Source organism: Megalops cyprinoides, chromosome 6, assembly GCF_013368585.1.
Source record: "Megalops cyprinoides isolate fMegCyp1 chromosome 6, fMegCyp1.pri, whole genome shotgun sequence".
Classification (NCBI taxonomy): domain Eukaryota; kingdom Metazoa; phylum Chordata; class Actinopteri; order Elopiformes; family Megalopidae; genus Megalops; species Megalops cyprinoides.
In genome coordinates, this window is record NC_050588.1 from 14,278,278 (window position 1) to 14,297,215 (window position 18,938).

The 18,938-nt window shown below is 43.5% G+C and overlaps 1 protein-coding gene across 1 annotated transcript in view; it reads left to right on the forward strand.

The window, feature by feature from the left end:
• foxp4 (forkhead box P4) overlaps nt 1-18,938 on the forward strand; it is a 122,412-nt gene that overhangs the window by 32,615 nt on the left and 70,859 nt on the right. Inside the window, exon 2 of the mRNA XM_036530926.1 lies at nt 11,770-11,947. Within this exon, the coding sequence (XP_036386819.1) occupies nt 11,780-11,947 (168 nt within the window). The 5' untranslated portion in view covers nt 11,770-11,779. The remainder of the gene's footprint in view (nt 1-11,769; nt 11,948-18,938) is intronic.

Here is an 18,938-nt window from a genome sequence, read left to right on the forward strand (position 1 = left end):
CCAAACGCATTCCTGTCAGTACATTTTCAAATGCTTTTTGACTTTTTTCAATACCTTTCAAAGTATTAAAAGTGATAATTAGGAGCTCAGCTCAGATATGAAGTCTTAAGGTAAACCGGAGTTACTTTTCACTGAACTGCGGCAGATGCCCTGTTAGTCATGTGCCACATGATCTTTCACATTTTTGTGGTGCTGCATCATCCAGGCAAAAGCACAGCTCCTGGGGTAATTTTCTGACCTGAATGTGGCATCCCCAAAGTCTGTGCGTCTCTCTTCCTTACCAAAGCAAAGGACCTGCTTTGCTATAAGAAAGTCCCAATATGCAATGGGTGTTTATGCAACATGCAATCCTAACTCATGAAGTTAGGATTTAACAACAATACCCACAGCCAGTTGAGATTGCTTATGATTCTATATGACTGAGATGGCTCTGAAAGAACTCGGGCAGTGTTTTTGGAACAGAGGCAGTTTCATGCAGAGCCTGTTGTATTGGGCTTACATTCTCTGGCAAGGAATATTGTTTGGTATTCAGCTGAGATTTTGCACAGCAGACGTCAGAATAACTCATATAGTGGTCATTGTTCATTTCGATGGTCGTTGGGTCTCTTTTTTCATTATATAACTATTTGTTAGGAAATTTTCTCATGCACTACTCCTGGTTGCCATGCATTTCACAGCAAGTGTGGGCAAGATTGGTCATAAGAAACGACTTTTCATTAGTCACACGTAAAGTAAGTGTAGGTGATCCCATCTTAAAATCCGAGTTTCCATCTTAGCACAGACTAATGGAACTTTTAACTAGGGTAGGAGCAACTTTAAACAACCAAGACAGAACTTTAAAAAATGCATTCAAATACTTTAACCTTGAAATCTCCCCTTGCAAATGTGGCGGCACTTTTTTTTTCATCTTTTAAATGTTTGAGTGTTTGATAGTTTGAGGTCTATAGCAGAAACCGCTCGGGAATTAATGTCATTCATATGCCCTGCGGAAATTACTTTTGAAATGCATATAATCTAAAACATGCAAATGAGCCTGACTTTATGCACCCTGTTTAATATGAATTATCATTTTCTGAATACCTATTATTACTGCGTACATTTCTCCAATTATATTGTTCTTTTTTGTCACTTTTGCGTGTGTGCATGCGCGCACACACACACACACACACACATGCACATGAAAAAAGGAATGTGGCTTGTGTGTGTGTTTCTTCCCTTAAAAGTACAGGCAGTATTTTAATGACGTGTAATGAGCATGATGATAATACACAGCTGGCCCTTCTTCTTTACCAGATAGAATTGAAAATGAATGAGGTGAAGAGGCGAATTTCAGAATTTGATTTTAAAAATGATGACTGCCGTTTCATAATCATAACACATTTCAAACAAGAAAATAAAATCAAAATGGAGAGTGCACATGTGTATGGATATGGAATAACTAAATTGGTTTATTAATATGTTAAAAAGCGTTGTGCTTATGCTGTAATGTTTCATTTCATTTCTAGTTTTGTTTATTTTGTTTTATCTTCATTTTTCTGTTCTTGTAAGTGATACAGAAGCCCAATAAATCTTCTTCTCTTTTTTGTAAATTGAATTGAAAGCATCCCCCTTTCAAACGAATTACCTTATTAATGTATTTATATTGCGGCATAAATTATTCTATTAATATTAGTATGTTCCAAATTAGTAATGCTTCTTTCCATGTACGGTCTACTGACATAAATTAGCATTCGAGTCAGTTTAACAAAGATTTTTTCTTCTTTGCTAAATTATAAAACAGACATTTTTTTAATGCAATCACTAAGAATGGTTTGTAGTGCTGGAAAGACTATTAATATTTTAGGTTTGACCCAAATGGAAAAACATGAAGAATAAAGTTTAAAAAAAAAAAAAGAAGAGAAAAGAAAAAAGGCTGAGTAACAATTACTAGAATTCCAATCTGGTTTGTTACCAGCAAGCGAATCTAATGGATATTCATTCTCTTTTAAAGACAGGAGCTGGGGCGCGCAAGAGCGGGCGGGACTAGAGGGGGGCTCGTCTTGCCGTACAGCGTTTTGGAAATGGTGTAAAGTAATTACTCCAAAGATGCCTTGGACCAAGTTCAAAAGTACTAAAATTCAATTAATTTGAGAAGTGGACATGCTATCATTTTCCTCCGTGTCTCTGTTTTAAGCCTGCTTTGTTTTTATTATAGAGTTATTAAATTTTATTTGATTAAACCCGCTCTGATCCAATCAATTAATTAACTCAGAAATGCAAAGTGTGCCAGACTTGAAAGCAGATGTATAAAATTATATCATGTCCACTTTGATTTTTTTTTCTCAATTCTTCATTTATGTGCTTTTTCTTACTGCAGCACTTTAGCAACTTGGCAACTAAGTGTCATTTTATTAGCGTAAAGGTAAAAGAAAGGAAATTATTTTATGGGAAAAAATCTAAGTTGCATCTTTCATTAAAATAGGACTTTCAGATATTCCATCATTCCAAGCACCTTTAGAATTGGTGCAGTAATTATTTAGCCTTGTATTGTACACCAGGACCACACAGGAAATCTTCCCATTTCATATCCTCATGTTATAATATGCAACAATAAAATCTGTTTGATTTATCCAGCTAATTTACTTTTGCAAGTGCCCCCATTTTCAGATGGATGAAATGATCTCCTTGCTATGAGGTATAGTTCTCAGTGGAGCAAAAGTCCAGTGATTAGTGAAGTTCTGTGAAACACAAGCTAGCTTATGGGTATCTGTGTGTCCCACAAGCAGCCCATTCGTAGGACCAATGATTTCACAGTAGGGAAAAGATCACATCTCATAGGCACCTTTTTACTGCGTGCTGCTGTATGTACAGAGATAGGTATGATAATATTTATGCTGGTGCATTCCTTCAACACATCATTCTTGTGTTTGTGTTCATGTGTGGTAAATGACACTTCCGTGCATTTTTCCCTGAGAAAGAAAAACAAAATATATTATAATTTTGTTTCCAGATTTCAGATTCTATCTTTTGGAGGAATTTAGCAGGGTATGAGTGTGTGTGGGGGATCTTGCTTCTTATGAAAAATAGAAGTTAACAGCCACAACAGACAACACAGAGAAGCCTGCACTTGTTCAAATGCGGGAAGGTGAGTTTCACTCAGGGTGAGTGGGAGCACCCTTCTTTCTCGATATGAGTTTGTCTTTGGTTTCCACTTTTCCATAGTCAGGGCTTTTTTCGTGATGAATGTCACTCACTTTGAGCATTGACTCAGACATTTGTGCTGTGAACTGGTCGCGCTCCATTGTCCTCCTCCTATCCAGGGGGAGAAAAAGTGGTTGGAAAAGCTTTTCCTGGGTACAGTATGTGGCTTAGTGTTTCGGCGTTGCCTGGAAATTGTATTTTTAACGGGAATGGTCACGGTGGATAACAGCTGCATTAGAATGGCTAATCTCTGCTTGACTTTGCCGTAATGGGACTGCTATCCATGACAGAGAGCGCTTCAGTTTACTTAACTGTTTTTATGTAGGCATCTTCAATGTATGAATAACATGTCCGTTTTTTAATTCCTGTTTTGTCATTTCTGTTCTCTGTATAAATAAGTGTCCCAGAATCGCACATAGGAAAGCCGCACACAGGAAAGGTTGAACTGGTTTCTCTCATGATCCCAGAGCCTCCAGAGCTGTACTACATCCCGTCTGAATCTTAAAAAGACCAGCTAACTTGTAAGACCTGACCCTTAATTGGTATCTTGGTCACCCCCCCTTCCCTCCTCCTCCTCCTACCCTGGTTCCCAGAGCTCGTGTTTAGCCTTACAGTAATCCCAGTCACTCATCCTTCAAACTTTATCTTGGCAAATGCAGGGTTTTGAAGGTCATATTCATAAAAACTGGTGTGAGGGCCTACCGCTAATTGCGCCGCCGCACGATTGTTGGCTCCTGGAAGCAATAAAGCTCCACCTCTGTTCCACGATGTTAAATACAATTTAGGTATTAGCTCTTTAGCCTGTCATAAGGGTGCCCTTGCCCTGTCATTAGCCCCTTAAACCGTTTCAGGATATGAGCAATGGGATTATTCGTCTTGATGATCACAGGATAATATGCACCGGCCATTAACATGAACTCCTCCACCCCCCGATACCCTTTAACAACTCATCCAACACCGAACCACCTTGCTAGCCAAAGGGTTTTTTTTCCCCCCTTCCTTTGCTGTGTGACTGAGAATGAATTGAGCGGTTGTTGCTAGCTCCTCTTTATTATAAAAACAGTGTGAGCCGCCGTTCTCGCCAGCACGTCACCTTGGTGGAACGAGCGCCGTTCTGGAAACGCGCGGCCATTGCACCTTGGTCGCTTCGACCATTTAGCATCCCCTCCCTCTCCCTAGCTTGGCCGTTGCTGGGTCAGACATATGAAGGCGTACTTTGTCCTCGCTGAATGAGGTGTGCGAGAGGCCCACGAAGATTCTGAGTGTTTGCTGGAGCCGCTGCTTATTTGATCGGGACATGCCCCATGTACAGAGATCTCCAGTGTCTTAAATTACACTGGTCTCAAAGCAGGCTGGAAAATCACTTACTGGTGGTGGTGGTGGTGGTGGGGGTGGCGGGGGGGGGGCTAATGTTTGCCCTGACTGCACAGCACTGTCATGGAGCGATCTCATTGTTTGGGAATGCCTTTAGTGTTTACCAAACGCCCAAGCCTACCTGATTGAGAGACTAATCTTTATGGGCTTTGCAAACAGGACTTTGACTTCTATAGCATAAAAAGTGCTAGGTGTCGTGGACATATGGTGCATGAGGCACACGTAGACCTCCAGTTTTATTGTCTCAGCTGGTTCCAGGCGGATCCTCTGCTTGGCTGCTCCAGTTCTGTCCTTTTGTGAGTCTTTTTTTTTTTTTTTATTCAGTTTCTCAAGGTAATTGATGTTTGAACTGTCCTTTGTCTGCTTCATATTATTATTGTGACAATTGGTAATTAAGAATCTTCCTCTAAAGGGTCCTTGTTCGTTAGATGAGGGCAAGTGAGACACAGGAACGCTCCGCCATAGCGGTCTTTGCTACCGGAACACAAAAGCCAGCCATTTTGATTGTCAGCTCAGAGTTGGGTGATGATGATTATTGATGTTGTTATTGATGTTCACGTCTCATTGTCTTATCTCATGTTTTCCTGTTAACACAATTAGGCTTGGTAACTGCAGCTATTGTCCTCGACCTTTTAGTGGAAGTATATTCACTGTGAATAAGCATATTCACTGTCTAGGCACAATAGAAATGCTATTATGCTGTGGAGGTACAGCGCTTCGACTGTTTATGTTTAATGTACACTAAATCAGCTTTTTAGATCCCCCTCACCAGCCCTCCAAAGACTCTGAGTCATAAAAACGTGGCAGGAGCCAGCAATGCTAGCAGTCGCAATGCTGCTAATTCTCTTTGAACTGACGAAGTGAGCACAAGTTATTGCTCGAGCTATCTGCCCAATAATAAATCTCACCTGGACGTGCTGGAAGGGATCCAGGTAATCATGAAGGGAGAAGTTTGCCTTAACCAATTCAGAGTCCATTAGCAGCACCAGCACTCAACGCGACAGCTGGGCTGAAGGATCTCCCCTTTGTATTGGGAGACCAAAGTCAGAACGGATTAAGAAAAAAATTGAGCAAAATGAAACGTTATCCCTGATAACAGCTCACAATGGGATTTCAAGTTGTCCTTTTTTGTATTTATTGTTGCCAGACTATAGCTATGTAACAAATGCCATAGGCATGTTCACATGACTGTTTTTTAATGAATTGACAATGGGAAGCGCACTCTGCAGCCTATGAGTGTGTATTGCCTGTCACTTTAAAAGGCTGGTAGGCCCCGAGTGAATGGGTTCGAACAGAGGAGGAATGCCAAGCGGTGCAGTGTGCCACGGCCACAGAGAAAATGGCTTTACAGTCGAGATCATCAGTCCCCATAAAAAAGGAACGCATGAGTGCTCTGCAAAGCAGTCTTTGAACAAGGATCTTTCCTCTACTGTCAGGACATTCCTGTGAGTCTACTGTCTAATGGGGAGCAGGGGGCTGGAGGGAGAGAGGTGGGGGAGGAGGGGGGAGGGATAGTCCTTTGAAGTGCCCGATGGACATTACTAAGGGAAGTGCAAGGCTAAAAGGGAAAAGCGAGGTTAAATCTGGCTGTAGACACCCAGGAGTTTGCCGTCTCTCTCTTTCTCTCTCTGTGAGCTCTGCCTTCCTGCTTTCTGTCTTCACTCCAGACAGTGACTGACTTCCTCCTCACCAACTCTGTTGTGTGTACTAACCCCCTGCCCACACCAGCTAACCTCCCCCCACCCACCCCGGCCCTGTGGAAGACAAATGTGGAGGAAGTTCTCTCGTCTCCGCAGGCCACAAACCACGAGTGCTAACGGCCACGTCCTAGCCGCGCCACAAAACACTGCCCCCCACCCCCGCCTTGCCGACAGTCACCTGCCCTCTGCCCTCCAGCCAGCTCTCCGACCGGCTTACAATAACACACCCTATCCTTCCGGAGACCTGGAGCAGAGCTGTTGATTTACTCTGGCCCTTTTCTCTCTCTCCTCGCCCCCCCCCCGGCTGAAAAAAATAAATAAATAAAGACCCGGAGCATTTCTTCCATTCGACATCACTGGTCATATTCGCCCGGCACTTCGGAAGGCCTTGTGCAGTTTACTGACAAGTATGTGATATGTTGGTTAACACACAGAGAGAAGGCGTGAGCCTTTTTTTTCCTTTTTTGAGAACATTTTTCCCCACTCTGTACCACATTGAAAACAGGTGTTTCTTGTGAAAGCCATGTTGCATAGCATAACGACAAACATTTAAGTTTAAAAATAAAAGTTCAGGACAAGGGATCAAGCCCAGTTGAAGATTAAGACACCCCTGAGTCACAGCTTAGTTTGAGTATTGTGTTTTATGCAGGTATTTGCTGCTAAGTTATCTTAATGACATTATGTTTATGAGGTTTCAAAATGCCACATAAAATCAGACATGAGAATGCAGAGGCTTAATTTCTGCCCACAAAACTGTCTTTGTCTGAATGATGCCATGGCAGGATAAACTGGCAGATGTGGCCTCAACAATTGACATGACAATTTTTTAAAATCCAAACTGCAGTGCATGCAAGCCAAACTGTAAACTCTTGCATCACCTATACTACCTGTTAGCCCATTCCTGGCATCTGCTTCTTGAATTTGCACACAAAGTGCATTGTTCTCAGTACTTATTTACATAGTCCTCTCCCTGACTAAACAGCAAACCTCGGTAGAGCTGTATGTTAAATTTGCCCCTGATAAACTTGCATGCTCTGTGAGGAGCTGATACTGTTTTAATAGCCCGAGGGCAAGCATGGATATGTGTTGGCACCATCTTGGCTGTCTCTTCTAATCACATTACTTTACTTTGTATTATTAATAAGGACATTCCTTTGAGCTGACGCAAGGCTGTAGAAACAGGCTTTTTGGGACTTGTATGGATATTCCTGCTGAAGGTTTAACATGATAAAGAGCTATTAACCTGGTAAACTGCTTCAGAATTTAAACAAACAATGGGAGAGTGAGACTTACAGGTGCCTGCTCTTCTGGTGAGAAAATAAACATGAAATCATAACCGCACGGAAAATAGCTATTAAACATTGTGCGTGTGTCAAAGTGTGCAAATGGAAGTGTATTTGAATTTGAGTGTGAAGCAACGGGAGGCTGAAGGGGAGGGATTAATTCTCATAAACATGCTCGGGGTTGTCATCGTAGCAGATTTGTTTCAATGTCAATAATTTTGAAGTTGCTTTTTGGCCTGTACGCCGGGGCTTTCAAAGGCAACTGACTTGAGGTTACAGCTTTAAACTAGTTTGTAAATGTTACCAGGCGAGCTATCGTAATTCAACTTTCGAGCTTCACTGAAATATACAGGTTAGTTTTTGGCCAGTGCTTAATACACAAAGAAACACATGGGCTATCAGAAATATGTAATATGTGGTTAGATTGTTGTAAAGTCTCTGCATTACATAGTCCTTGCACATGGGCAGTTCAAGATTCAGTGTTTGTGCAGGCTGCCACACGTAAATGCACCTGCTCAATAAATAAAGCATTAATAATGTCTTTAAAAGGTGGTTAATGGAGTTTTTTTTAAAGGAAATCAGATAAGGTAGCTGGTATTTATCAACCACCCTAATAAGGGTCGTCTCCTTGGTTGTTCATTTGTCCATCTGGGTTTAAATTTGAAATGGAGAGCCTGGCCTTTTTTTCATGTGTTGTAGATCAGAGCGATCAGTTCTGAAGTCAGCGTTGCCCCCCCGAACAGGAAGGATGATCCAGGCAGTAAGAATTTAAAGCGGAGGCATTAGTAGAGGTTTGTCCTTTGGATTGAGTTTGTCGGAAACGGTGGCCCACATCCAAAAGTCTAGTCTTGGAGATCAGGGCTGGCTTTCTGACCTTGGAGCAAAATGTGCACTCCAACCCCCACCCACCCAACTCATTTCCCCTCCCTTGTATCCCCTGACCTGTGCCAAAACAGTTGTCTGTGCCAGAATAGATACAAAATTAATCTGTCAGAAATATGTTGAGGTTATATATAAGATTATATAAAATGTAAAAGTATGTAAAATGTATGTAAAAACAACAGGTTTTTGTCAAGAGGTCTGTCAGATATGTGTACTGCTGACAGTATTTTCATTGTCTCTCTAGTTGTATCATTTTTCTTTCATTAGTGATATTTTGATGATTTGGACATAGCGGTGAATAGATTTGACAAGCTGATGGGGGATATTGGACCAGATCTGAGATGCATCAACTCACACATCAGATTGTCTGGTACTTTGCATGTTCTTGACCTTTGACTTTCTTGGGTCAGTGCACTCCAGAAATAGCAACAATAACCACAAAAAATGGCTTCACCACAGTTTTGGTTCACTTTCTTTAGTATTTGGGAATTCCCAAGTGTGGCCCCCCCAAAGTGCACTGGTGCACCTCTTGGTCCTCTTGTTGTCACACCTTGCCTCTCCTTGGGAGAGCTGTCTTTTAGCCAGTGACAGGCAAAGGGGTATGTATGACCAGCCAGTCACTTCCAAAAGATGATTCTTGCCTGGCAAAAATAACTTTTGTTACCATAATTTGTCCGCCATAATGTGCAGTACAGCATAGATTGCACCTCTCTTTGTGTCTGTGCTTTATTTATAAACGGTTTGCCTATCTGATAATCAGGAGCAAGTTTTGCTATGGAGCGCGAAGCAAAAACAATTTTTGTGCAAGCGGTTATTTAATGGTTGTGCAGGTTGAGAGGAAAACCACAGTCCTGAGACCAGCACACTTCTGTAAAACCTCACCCCACCATAAACCTTTGGAGGCCCACGAGTCCACCAGCGATCATTCGCAGGTTGCAGCTACTTGTAGGAACAGGACAATGTATCATAACCTGCCTTACACACATTAGCACCAAAGAAATCTGCTGATATTGGGAGGGAAAAAAGCATACTTTGTGCATGGCAAATGCATTACACTACCATGTCATGAAGCTGGCTGTGAGATTTGTCTAATCTATCACAGGCAGATTTAAACTCCCTGAAGCGAAGGCATGTTCGTTCCCATTTTCTTCCATACCAATTAAAAGGCAGAAGTATTTTTATTTGCCTGGTTCCCCAAACGCCTGCTTTATCGCTCAGATCTAAAGAAACACCCCCAGAGGAAGAATGCATCTCCCTGTAGTCTCAGGGGTCAAAGTTCAGCTTGAGGGGTTGAGGGCGGGGACAAGATGAGACAAGCCATGAGCTGGCAGCTCCAGGAGCCTGCCAGAAACAATTACCCGACTCTGCAACTTCTGTCTTTCAGCCCTAATCAGAGGTTCCAGCGAGATTTATTGACCTGCTTCTTTCACGACCTCACGTTATGGCTGCAATATACATCCATTACTGAATATGACATGGTTTCAAGCATTCATGCACACACAGGGGTGCTTTGTAAGGATGCGTATTTCAAGGCCTTCTCTGCGTGTACTTGTGTCACCAGTTCTTTCATTCAGACCTCTATGAAGAGGTAGGAGCTGGCTGCATACAGTGTTGTAATAGCACAGGGAATGTTTAGGGGCTGGTGACAAAATGCAATCAAAGTCAGAGGTGATTAGTTGTTCAAAGGCATTGTATTTGCTAAAGTACAAAGTCAATGAGGTATGGAGTCAATGGCATGCTAGAGCTCTCTATAAAATCTTAAACACTAGCGACTGTGACAGCTCCTTGTTTGAGTGGGAGGATAACTGACTGCAATCAAGCGCTGGTTCAGCGTTGAAGCTGGCACAGATTATATTGAATGAAACTGGAATATTCCACCCCCATGTATGGACCGTGATAGTTGAAACAGGGGCAGGCTTAAATTTGAAAGGACTCTGTGCGACTTCCTTTAAGATGAGCGAAGAATACCCGTCACCCCTGTTAGTGTAATCCAGAGGATCAGTAATGCCACCAGAGCGATCTCGCAGCGTTTTCCAAGCCAGGCGTGCGCCAAATGGAAGTAAATGACTTAAAATTTCATTTACCACACGCTACATGGTAAGGAGGCCCATGTGGCCATAGAGCAGGCGAGTACATGTCAGGAGCAGAAAGACAGGGCCATTCCTTTTGTGGCCATCAGCTGTTGATGTGGGTGACCCTCCGGCAGGAGAACTGGCCATCCTCGCACCCGAGCGTAGATAATGGAGCGCCTCCTGCTAAATAAAAGATTGGCGGCCCCGTTTTAAAGCGAGCATCTGGTTGCATTCCATCTGCGAAACGACCACGTTTGGAGTTTCAGCTGCCGTTGACTTTGTTTTTTCAAGGGATGCTTTTCTTATTCCCCAGAAGGCAATTGGTGGTGGAATGCCTCAATGTTTTTTTTTTTTTTCCCCCCTCGGTCGTCTAGCCCAGGGTTGTTGAAACAAGATGCAAACTTATTTTTAAACTGGTAAAAGCAGAAAGGCAGGGTAGGAGGGCTCATTATTAGGAGTTCACAGTAGGCTTGATTTTGAAGGTTGTTTTGTATCACATCCCTGATGTTATTGCTCCCACGCTGGCGCTCTTTCTCTTACCGACCGAAGATGCATCTCAGCGTAATTGAACAGTGTTTTCAAAACAACACAGAGGCGCTGCTCTGTTTTGTCGCCGGAGCAATTTCTAATTAGAGTTCCTAAACTCACTGCAAATGCATCAAAAGGTCTTGCTCACAAAGTGAATTGTTCGCAGCCAAAGGAATACGAAAACAGAAAGAGAATTCAACCGCATTACCTCGAGGGATCGAGAAAACGGCGCCTTTTTCTGAATTGCGGCGTGATGCCGTCCTTGGTCTTTTCGATCGTTGCGTGTTTGTATCTGGATTTCGTACCGTTGACCTGTATGGTTGGGTCTGGTCCAAGGTGGCATTTTCTTTGCTCAGGCTTGAAGCCTTGCGTTCGCTGAGGCCTTACAGAATGGCTCAGGTGCGCTGAGGAAGGTGTAGGATGTGGATGTTTGTGAGGCCACTTGTTTACAAAGCTCCATCAAGGACAACAGCTGAGACTCCGCTTTCAAAGCCTTGTGCATTAAGGCAAGGGCAGAGGTCCTGAATCTGAAGTGTTGCGGCATGAAATGAATGTAGTCTTTTGGTTGGTTGAAAGAAACCAGTATGCTTTTCTAAACCTTTTTTGTATTTGTTTGTAAGTTTTGTTTTTGCATATTTTTTCGTGTATACATTGATGCTAAACATCTGGTTGTACCTACAGACTTGAAGCTGGGGTGTGCTTGCTCACAGTTGTTCAACTAATTTTTTTTCCTCTTTTACTTTTGCCTAGGTGCCACGTGATGATGGTAGAATCAGCAACTGAGACCATTCGGACAACTCCCTCCAATCAAAATGGAGTCAGCAGCCTGAGCAGCCAATCGGACAGCGGCGGGAGAGAGGGCGGGTCTAACGGGGACGCCAATGGGGAGATCAGCCCAGTGGATTTACTGCACCTCCAGCAACAGCAGGTGAGCAGTTGCATACATGTGTGTGTTTTTTTTTTGTCCCTACCTTCACAGCAGAACTAGGAGGGGCCTGTACAATGCCGTTTGACTGCTTGTGCAACACAAGGCACTTGCGAAATGTGTACACATGCAAACTGTTTTGTAGAAGAGACAATAATTTGAGCATTCCGTTACAACACTAGTTACATCATTCTAAGGGCCAAAGCATAATGATTTCAACTCGCTGTCCCAAAGGCCAGCACTGTGACACAGAGGCAGAATGGATTGGACTGGTGATAATTCTGTTTTCTAATAAATAGCCAATGGCTTTTGAGCAAGGCATCCCTGTGAATACGGAGTAGTCAACAGACCTTGTTTTGTTCAATGAGGAAAAAAAAACATCAGGGATGGATTTTTTTGGTTGAACATACCATTTATATATGTGTCATCTAAGGGCCCCTTGGAGTATGTCAGTGGGTGCAATGCCCTAATACAGTGTACATTCATGCCATTTGGGGGAGAAAGGGTTAAGTTTGTGTTTCCTCATTTCAGCTGAGACTTGCCTGACAGCCACCCCATGCCAGCTCATTAACCAATAGGGAAGTAAACATAAGCTCCACTGAACCACTATTTTAATTGTAAGAACTATGACATTTTTCTCTGTGATACAATGACACATTGGTGAAAAAGGCTTTTGTTGCACCATTTGCGTTCTCATTTACACGTCAGCGTTCCTCCTCTCTCCACCGTGTCAGCTGGAATTTCCTCATTTCCCGGATTTTCTTGGCCGCAGCAGTGCCATTTTTTTATTCCCCATATTTTTCCTTTGTTGTTGACACATCCTCGGGTTTTTCAGGAGCCTCTCTCTCAGCTCCTTCCTTCATCTTCCATTAGGAGAAATCATCATTAAGAACGCTGTCACATCAACGTCACCAAGCTGAGGAGATGGCGCTCAGCTCACCCTGTGCACCCACTCTGACACCCACACCTATTTGCCTACAAAATACTGGATTTACTAGATGTAGTCAGACAGTTTTTTTTTTGCATTAAAGCATTAGTTGCCCTCAAAAATAATTCCATCAAATGAATTTTGGTCCAGTACAATTTACCAGAACATTACCCTAGTCATCAAGAATTTTTTTTTCTTTTTTTTGGTGAAACTTGTAATCAACTCTCAGGCACTAACAGCCTCATAACAGACAAGGGGTAGCCGATGCAGCACTGCCTCTTTGTGGCTCTGAAGCCTTCCAGATGTTCGCCGTTTTCATTTTATTTTTCATATTGCCTTCAAAATAATGTGGGCTGTTTTTTCCGTCTTTGGAACAGTGTCAGTGAGATGTCATTAGAAAAGACTTCATAATTATCCTGGACTAATTCCACAGTTAATTCCTCAGAGATTGGGTCAGTGCAGCAGCCTGGTCAGATGACTGTCATTACTGGTCGCATTGAATATTTCTGCGGCAGTCTTTTCTTTTTTTTTTTGAACTTCTCTGGCTTTGTCTGATGGAAATAAAATGACATTCAGTCACATGTGGAGAGATCGAATTGGCAGCCCATGTGTGTTTCAATCAGGTCAGAGCAAGGAGAAGGGGAAAAAAATGCGCTCTCTTCAAATGGGAAAGAAAGCAAAACACATGGCTCTCTAAATACCACTTATGGTATATTTAAACTTCTGTCAGTTCACAGTTCAGTTCAGTTTTTTGTTCTTTTGTTAGTTTTTTTTTTTCCAAATAATCTGGATGTCCTCCTAAACTTCTGCCTAGCTACTGAAAAAGCTGGGGGTGGCTCATTTGTCATGTTCTGGCCTCTAAAAGATAGTACTGTATCACAGCCAATCAGTTTCAAAATATAAAATTAACATATTATTTGTAACAGCAATTTGGGTGTGTCGTCTACACTGGAATGAAGCTTGTTGCCATGATGCAGTACAACAAACAGTGAAGAATGAGATAAACATGATCAGTGCGCTTGTGTTATGTAAAGCAGACTGCCAGATTCAAAGTTACAAGCCCTACCAAAACATTGAATTCCTAAAGTAGGGGTTAAAAAAACAAGCATTCCCCCTATTGCTGTCCATTAAAATTAGGAGCTATAATTATAATTAAAGTGAATTATGTTTTTTTTTCTCCCTGGCGTCCACATTAGCAAATTTGCGTTACCACCCTGTCTGCGTCCTCTTGGGCAGCTCTGGAATCTCCAGCGGGGCATCCGAAAGGCCCCCACAGCCCCCGTCACCACAAGGGGTCCTTTCTTCTCCCACCCGTGGGCCTGGTCGCTCCGTGTTGTTGCACCTGTGTGCTGTCACATGGCTTAAAGACTTTAATTAGAGTGAGAAACTGGCAGTTCCTCTTGCAGCCAGCCCGCTTCCAATGTCAAACACATGGCCGCGCCTGAGCGGTGCGCTTTCAAACTCTGCGCGGCGAAGGAAAATAGCAGCGAACTTGGATTGTTAAAAGTTCTACAGGATGCACACGACAAATTGGAACCAAGGAATCTGAAATGGGTTTAAAGTTCTATGCAAAAAGTACTTGCAAATGGTCCCCAGGGAAAGTTCAGAGTAGGACTTTGCCAGGCTGACTTAGTTTTTATGTGTGTGGGGTTGTATGGTATCATTGAACAGTCTGGGCTTGGACTGCAGTTTAAAGCGCTGAGCGTTTCCTGAATCAATACAGGTCAAGCTTCATGCTTAAATTTACACCAGTAGCACCCCACCTGGGAATCAAACCTGTAACCCCCTGAATTCCAGTCCAGGCCCTGAACTGGCTGTCTGCTTTACAATAGATGCAAGCTTGGGTAGGCTGGCAATTACACGATCTTAGCTGATGCAATCCACTGGTTTTATTTTTACCAGGGGGCTGAGGTGGACGGAGAGAGGGGGTTAGGACAGTTGTGCTGTCAATTTGCAAGTTTTGGGTTTTTTTTTCTTCATACTTTTTTCCCATTAGATTTGGCATGGCATTATACTTTTAGCACTGTAGAGAAGTCCGTAACAATTATAGCACTGAAAGGACAATAAGTGGCTATTTCTACTACTGAGCTGGCAAAGTGGATGAATGCTGGAATTTTGAAAAGGCCTTGAAGTCGCTGTGTATGGATTTTTGAAATTGGGTACTTTTCTCTATCCATAGTGTACTGTTGTCTACATGTTTAAAGTTCTTAGTGGTTTGATTCCTTATTAAAATCAGTGAAGATTAATTGTATTTACAACCCTTTTTAAGGACTTTAATCTTAATAACGAGTCAATTCATAACACTGTGTTTTGTAGCCAGTCCCTTTAAGCTGCAACACAATTCTGGATGGAAGTAAAATTAAATTGTACCGCACCTGCTAATCCTGTTGGTTTCGGTTCTTCTACCAAAATGAGCCCCCAGTATGACCAACATTTGAACTTGGTCTGTATTGGTACATGATTTTTTTTTCTGTCTCCCTTGCTGTGTCTCTGAAAGTATGCTTGGTTTCTTTGGCCTGACGGTATCTGCCTTTTCAACCCAGAGTGGTGCGGATTATATCCCTGCCTCCATCTCTCTGTGCTTGAACTGTTCACCACAGACAACCACTGCCAATTGGTGACATGGGTCCCTGTCCATAGTGTGCTATCTGAATGCTTCATTTCTGTCTGTTTTTTTTTCCTCTCTTTTTTTTGGCTTCTTAAAAGCTGTACATCTGGTGGCTGAATGGCCGTTTCCAGCCTCAAAACCTCAGACTGCCGCTGAAGACTAGATGCCTTGCCGAGTGCTCGGATCATAAATTTGACACCGCCTTCAGAGGGAGCTGAGATTTAAGACGGCGTTGCTATGTGCCAGCGAGCGTTGCGGAGTGCTCTGTGATATCACTCGGAACGCCTTAAAAAGTCACTTTTTTCTGAGATCGTAATTGTTCGTGAGAACCCGATGAACTAATTAGTTCATAGTCCATTTCCTCATTTGATTATGAATGATTTAAACATCTCCCCTTTAAAGCCAGCTGCTTTCATAAATACAGGGTGTGAAATGGCAAAGCAAGCAATGAAGTGGCACTGGGAAGATTTTGTAAATGCTGTTCATTAACTTTAATCCCACCCGTCACTTGCAGATTGGTCTAGGCTGTGGCTCGGGCATAGTTACACTGTGCTACTTGTGGCTGCCCACTTTTATGTTGTCCCTTTACCACCAAGTGTCTTCAGTATTTATTACTAGCTGACAGCATCATTTCATTTTGGGCTCTCAGCACACACAGAGTTGCGTGAATTTGAGAAGGAGAATTTCTCAGGTTCACTCTAATACAGTACCAGTGCTTTCAGGAAAAAGCCCCCCAGCCTCTCCTGGACTACCCCAGTTTGTTGGCTATCCTATTTTCATTCTTTCTCCTCCCAAATCTTTCACCTGGAAGCGGCCATGTGCCGATGGTGGTTAAACAGCCTGCCAAGAACTGCTGGAGCAGAAAAAAACAGCCCGGGTCCTCTTCAGAGGCCGACGTTGTCAGAACACAAAGCGCTATCTCCCTCGGCCCCTCGGGAGCCTGGGAGAAATCACAGACATCTCGACACGTCAAAGCCCAGAGTCTTTACCAAACAAACAGAGGCACTGCAGAACTCTACAGCAGGGGAGAGAGAGACGGGGGAACAGAGAAAGGAGGGGGGGAGAGGGGTGGAGGGCGGTAGAGGGTGGAGGGAGATAAGGGTGGAGAGGGAGAGAGGGATGGATGGAGGGGAGGGTGGTGGCGGATTGGTAGTGGATGAGAAGAGTGAGAGGGGGAGCTGGGTTGAGAGGGGGCGGGTGGGTTGGGGTGGGGTGGGGTGAAGGGGGGGGGGGGGGGGGGGCAGAGAAAGTGTAACGCTGAGACGTGTCAGGAAGGGGCGCCGGGGCCCCCCCTGAGGAATGTTCCTCGTCTGCCTCACACCCCCCAGACCAGCAAAACCCTTTGGTTACAAGAAAGAAAGGGGGGAAAAAAACAGAATGGTGCACACTAGTGGAGCCCTAATAGAATTTCTTCCTCTTGTTGCATAAAGCCAGGATTCCAACCCGCGTTGTATTTTAGTGAGTGTTCTTCTTTTCAAATGTTCTATCATCTGCTGACCAGCTAACCTATTTCTAGAGCCACTCGTTCTCAGAGAAAAGAACTTCCCTTTATTTTCCTTTGCTATTTTCTGATTCTCCTTGAGCGTGGAAGAGGGGTTGGGAAATGGTTGTCTTCAAAGCAGCGGTTGCACAGGATGTGTTTTAAATGGTGCATAGCAGGTTACAAACATCACCGGGCACGTCCTGCAAAACCTCAGAGCATGCCCGGCTCTGCCAGTCAGTGTGTGTCTGACAAGAACCAGGTGCCCCAATTTTTTTCCCCTCTTAGCTTCTTTTCTACATTTTTTTTGTGAATGCATTTGGGCGCCCTCAGTCCAGACGGGTGTGAGTATCCAGTTTGTTCTTTTTAGAATGAAGCCTCTCTCTCTCCCTCTCCTTCTTTCTCTCTCTCTCTCTCTCTCTCTCCCAGGCAGAGTCTCAGACATTTTCACTCGAAATTTTTCACAGATAACGTACATATTGCGCTCAGTGGTGTTAGCTGGAATTCTCAGAAACCCCCCTTCTTTGCCCAACAATTAGAACATTGTTGCCAGCTCACTGTTTTGAGTGTGAAAAAAGAGAGGAGAGAAAAAAAAAGAACTGAACTGCCACTGAAGTGCCATTTCCTACTGGAGTACCTCTCAACTGTAAAAGGGAAAAATGGGGGGAAAAGAGTGACACATTTTATGCTAAAGGAAGTCAATGTCCTCAGTCGAAGGGAACACTCCAGGTCCCCGTTGTAACTGTGAAATTTACAACACTTTCGTTCGGTTGAAGTTTTCATGGAAGGGAGAAGAAACAGAGAAGTAACGGGGGGGGTAAAAAGCCAACCGCAGAACCTTTAATTAGTAACGAGTTGTGAAATAATACGGTGGTGTGCAGCAAAGGGGAAGAGCGAGAGAAGAGATGTGAAAGAAGCCTGAAACCTGTGTGCTGAACGAGAGCTGTGGTGCTCTCTGGTGCTCTCTGTACATGCAGTAGGCAGTAAGGTTCAGTGTGTTCCCACCATGCTGCTCGAATACAAACTGGTTGGCCTGCCTGTGAGGGGCTGTTTTGCACTCTTTCTCTCCCTATCCCTCTCTCCTTCCTCCCCTTAAAGCTTGTGCACTCCATCTCCCTCTCTCCCTCTCTCTGTCTCTCTCTCTCTCCCTCTCTCTCTCTCTCTCTCTCCCTCTCTCCCTCTCCCTCTCTCTCTCTCTCTCTCTCTCTCTCTCTCTCTCTGTGAGGGTAAACAGCATGAGGGGAGCAGAAGCTGAGATGTGAGGGAAGCACGGATCGCCTAATTAGCGAGGGAAAAGCAGCTTTATTCCCTTTGTCGGAATAATATTTGGATTATAAATGTATTTGTTTGATAACCATTATCTTGCTGGCTCCGTAGCCAGCCTTTGTGGCTTAGTGTTCGGTGGTATCACGCCCTGGACGTAGTCATGTAATTTTTTTTCTTAATTCTTTTCATACAAGAGCACGTTTATCCTGTCAGCGAAAAGTTCAGCTTTTCAAGTTATTTTCGTCTCACGCAGCACATTGTTTTTCAGTTCGGCCTATTTGTCATCTCACAACAGCTGCGAAGGGCTTAATTGACTGAACGTGGTGTTGGTTAATGACGGATGCGATCAGAATTCACTCACAAAAGATGACAGAATCAAAGTCGATCTAGATCCGCGATACACTTTTGCATGCATGTGAATATGTGCCTTTACCTGCGGAACTGTCTAGACTCTAGACTGTCTAATAGTGTGATGCGATGTGAAATGCTAACTAGGGTGAAAAACATTGCAGAAGGCGTTCAGCGGTCGGTTGCTGGTGCAGTTGGCCTCTCTTCGGCCTCATTAACTGAGCGAAATAGCCCCGTATAAAGCAGTCAATGAGAGGTAATAGGTATATCATGTCCTAATGTGAAATGAAGCTCATTTGACCAATAGCTGGTGACCTGTGTCAGAGACCAGAGCGGTCATAAGGCTACAGTAATGCGGGCATCA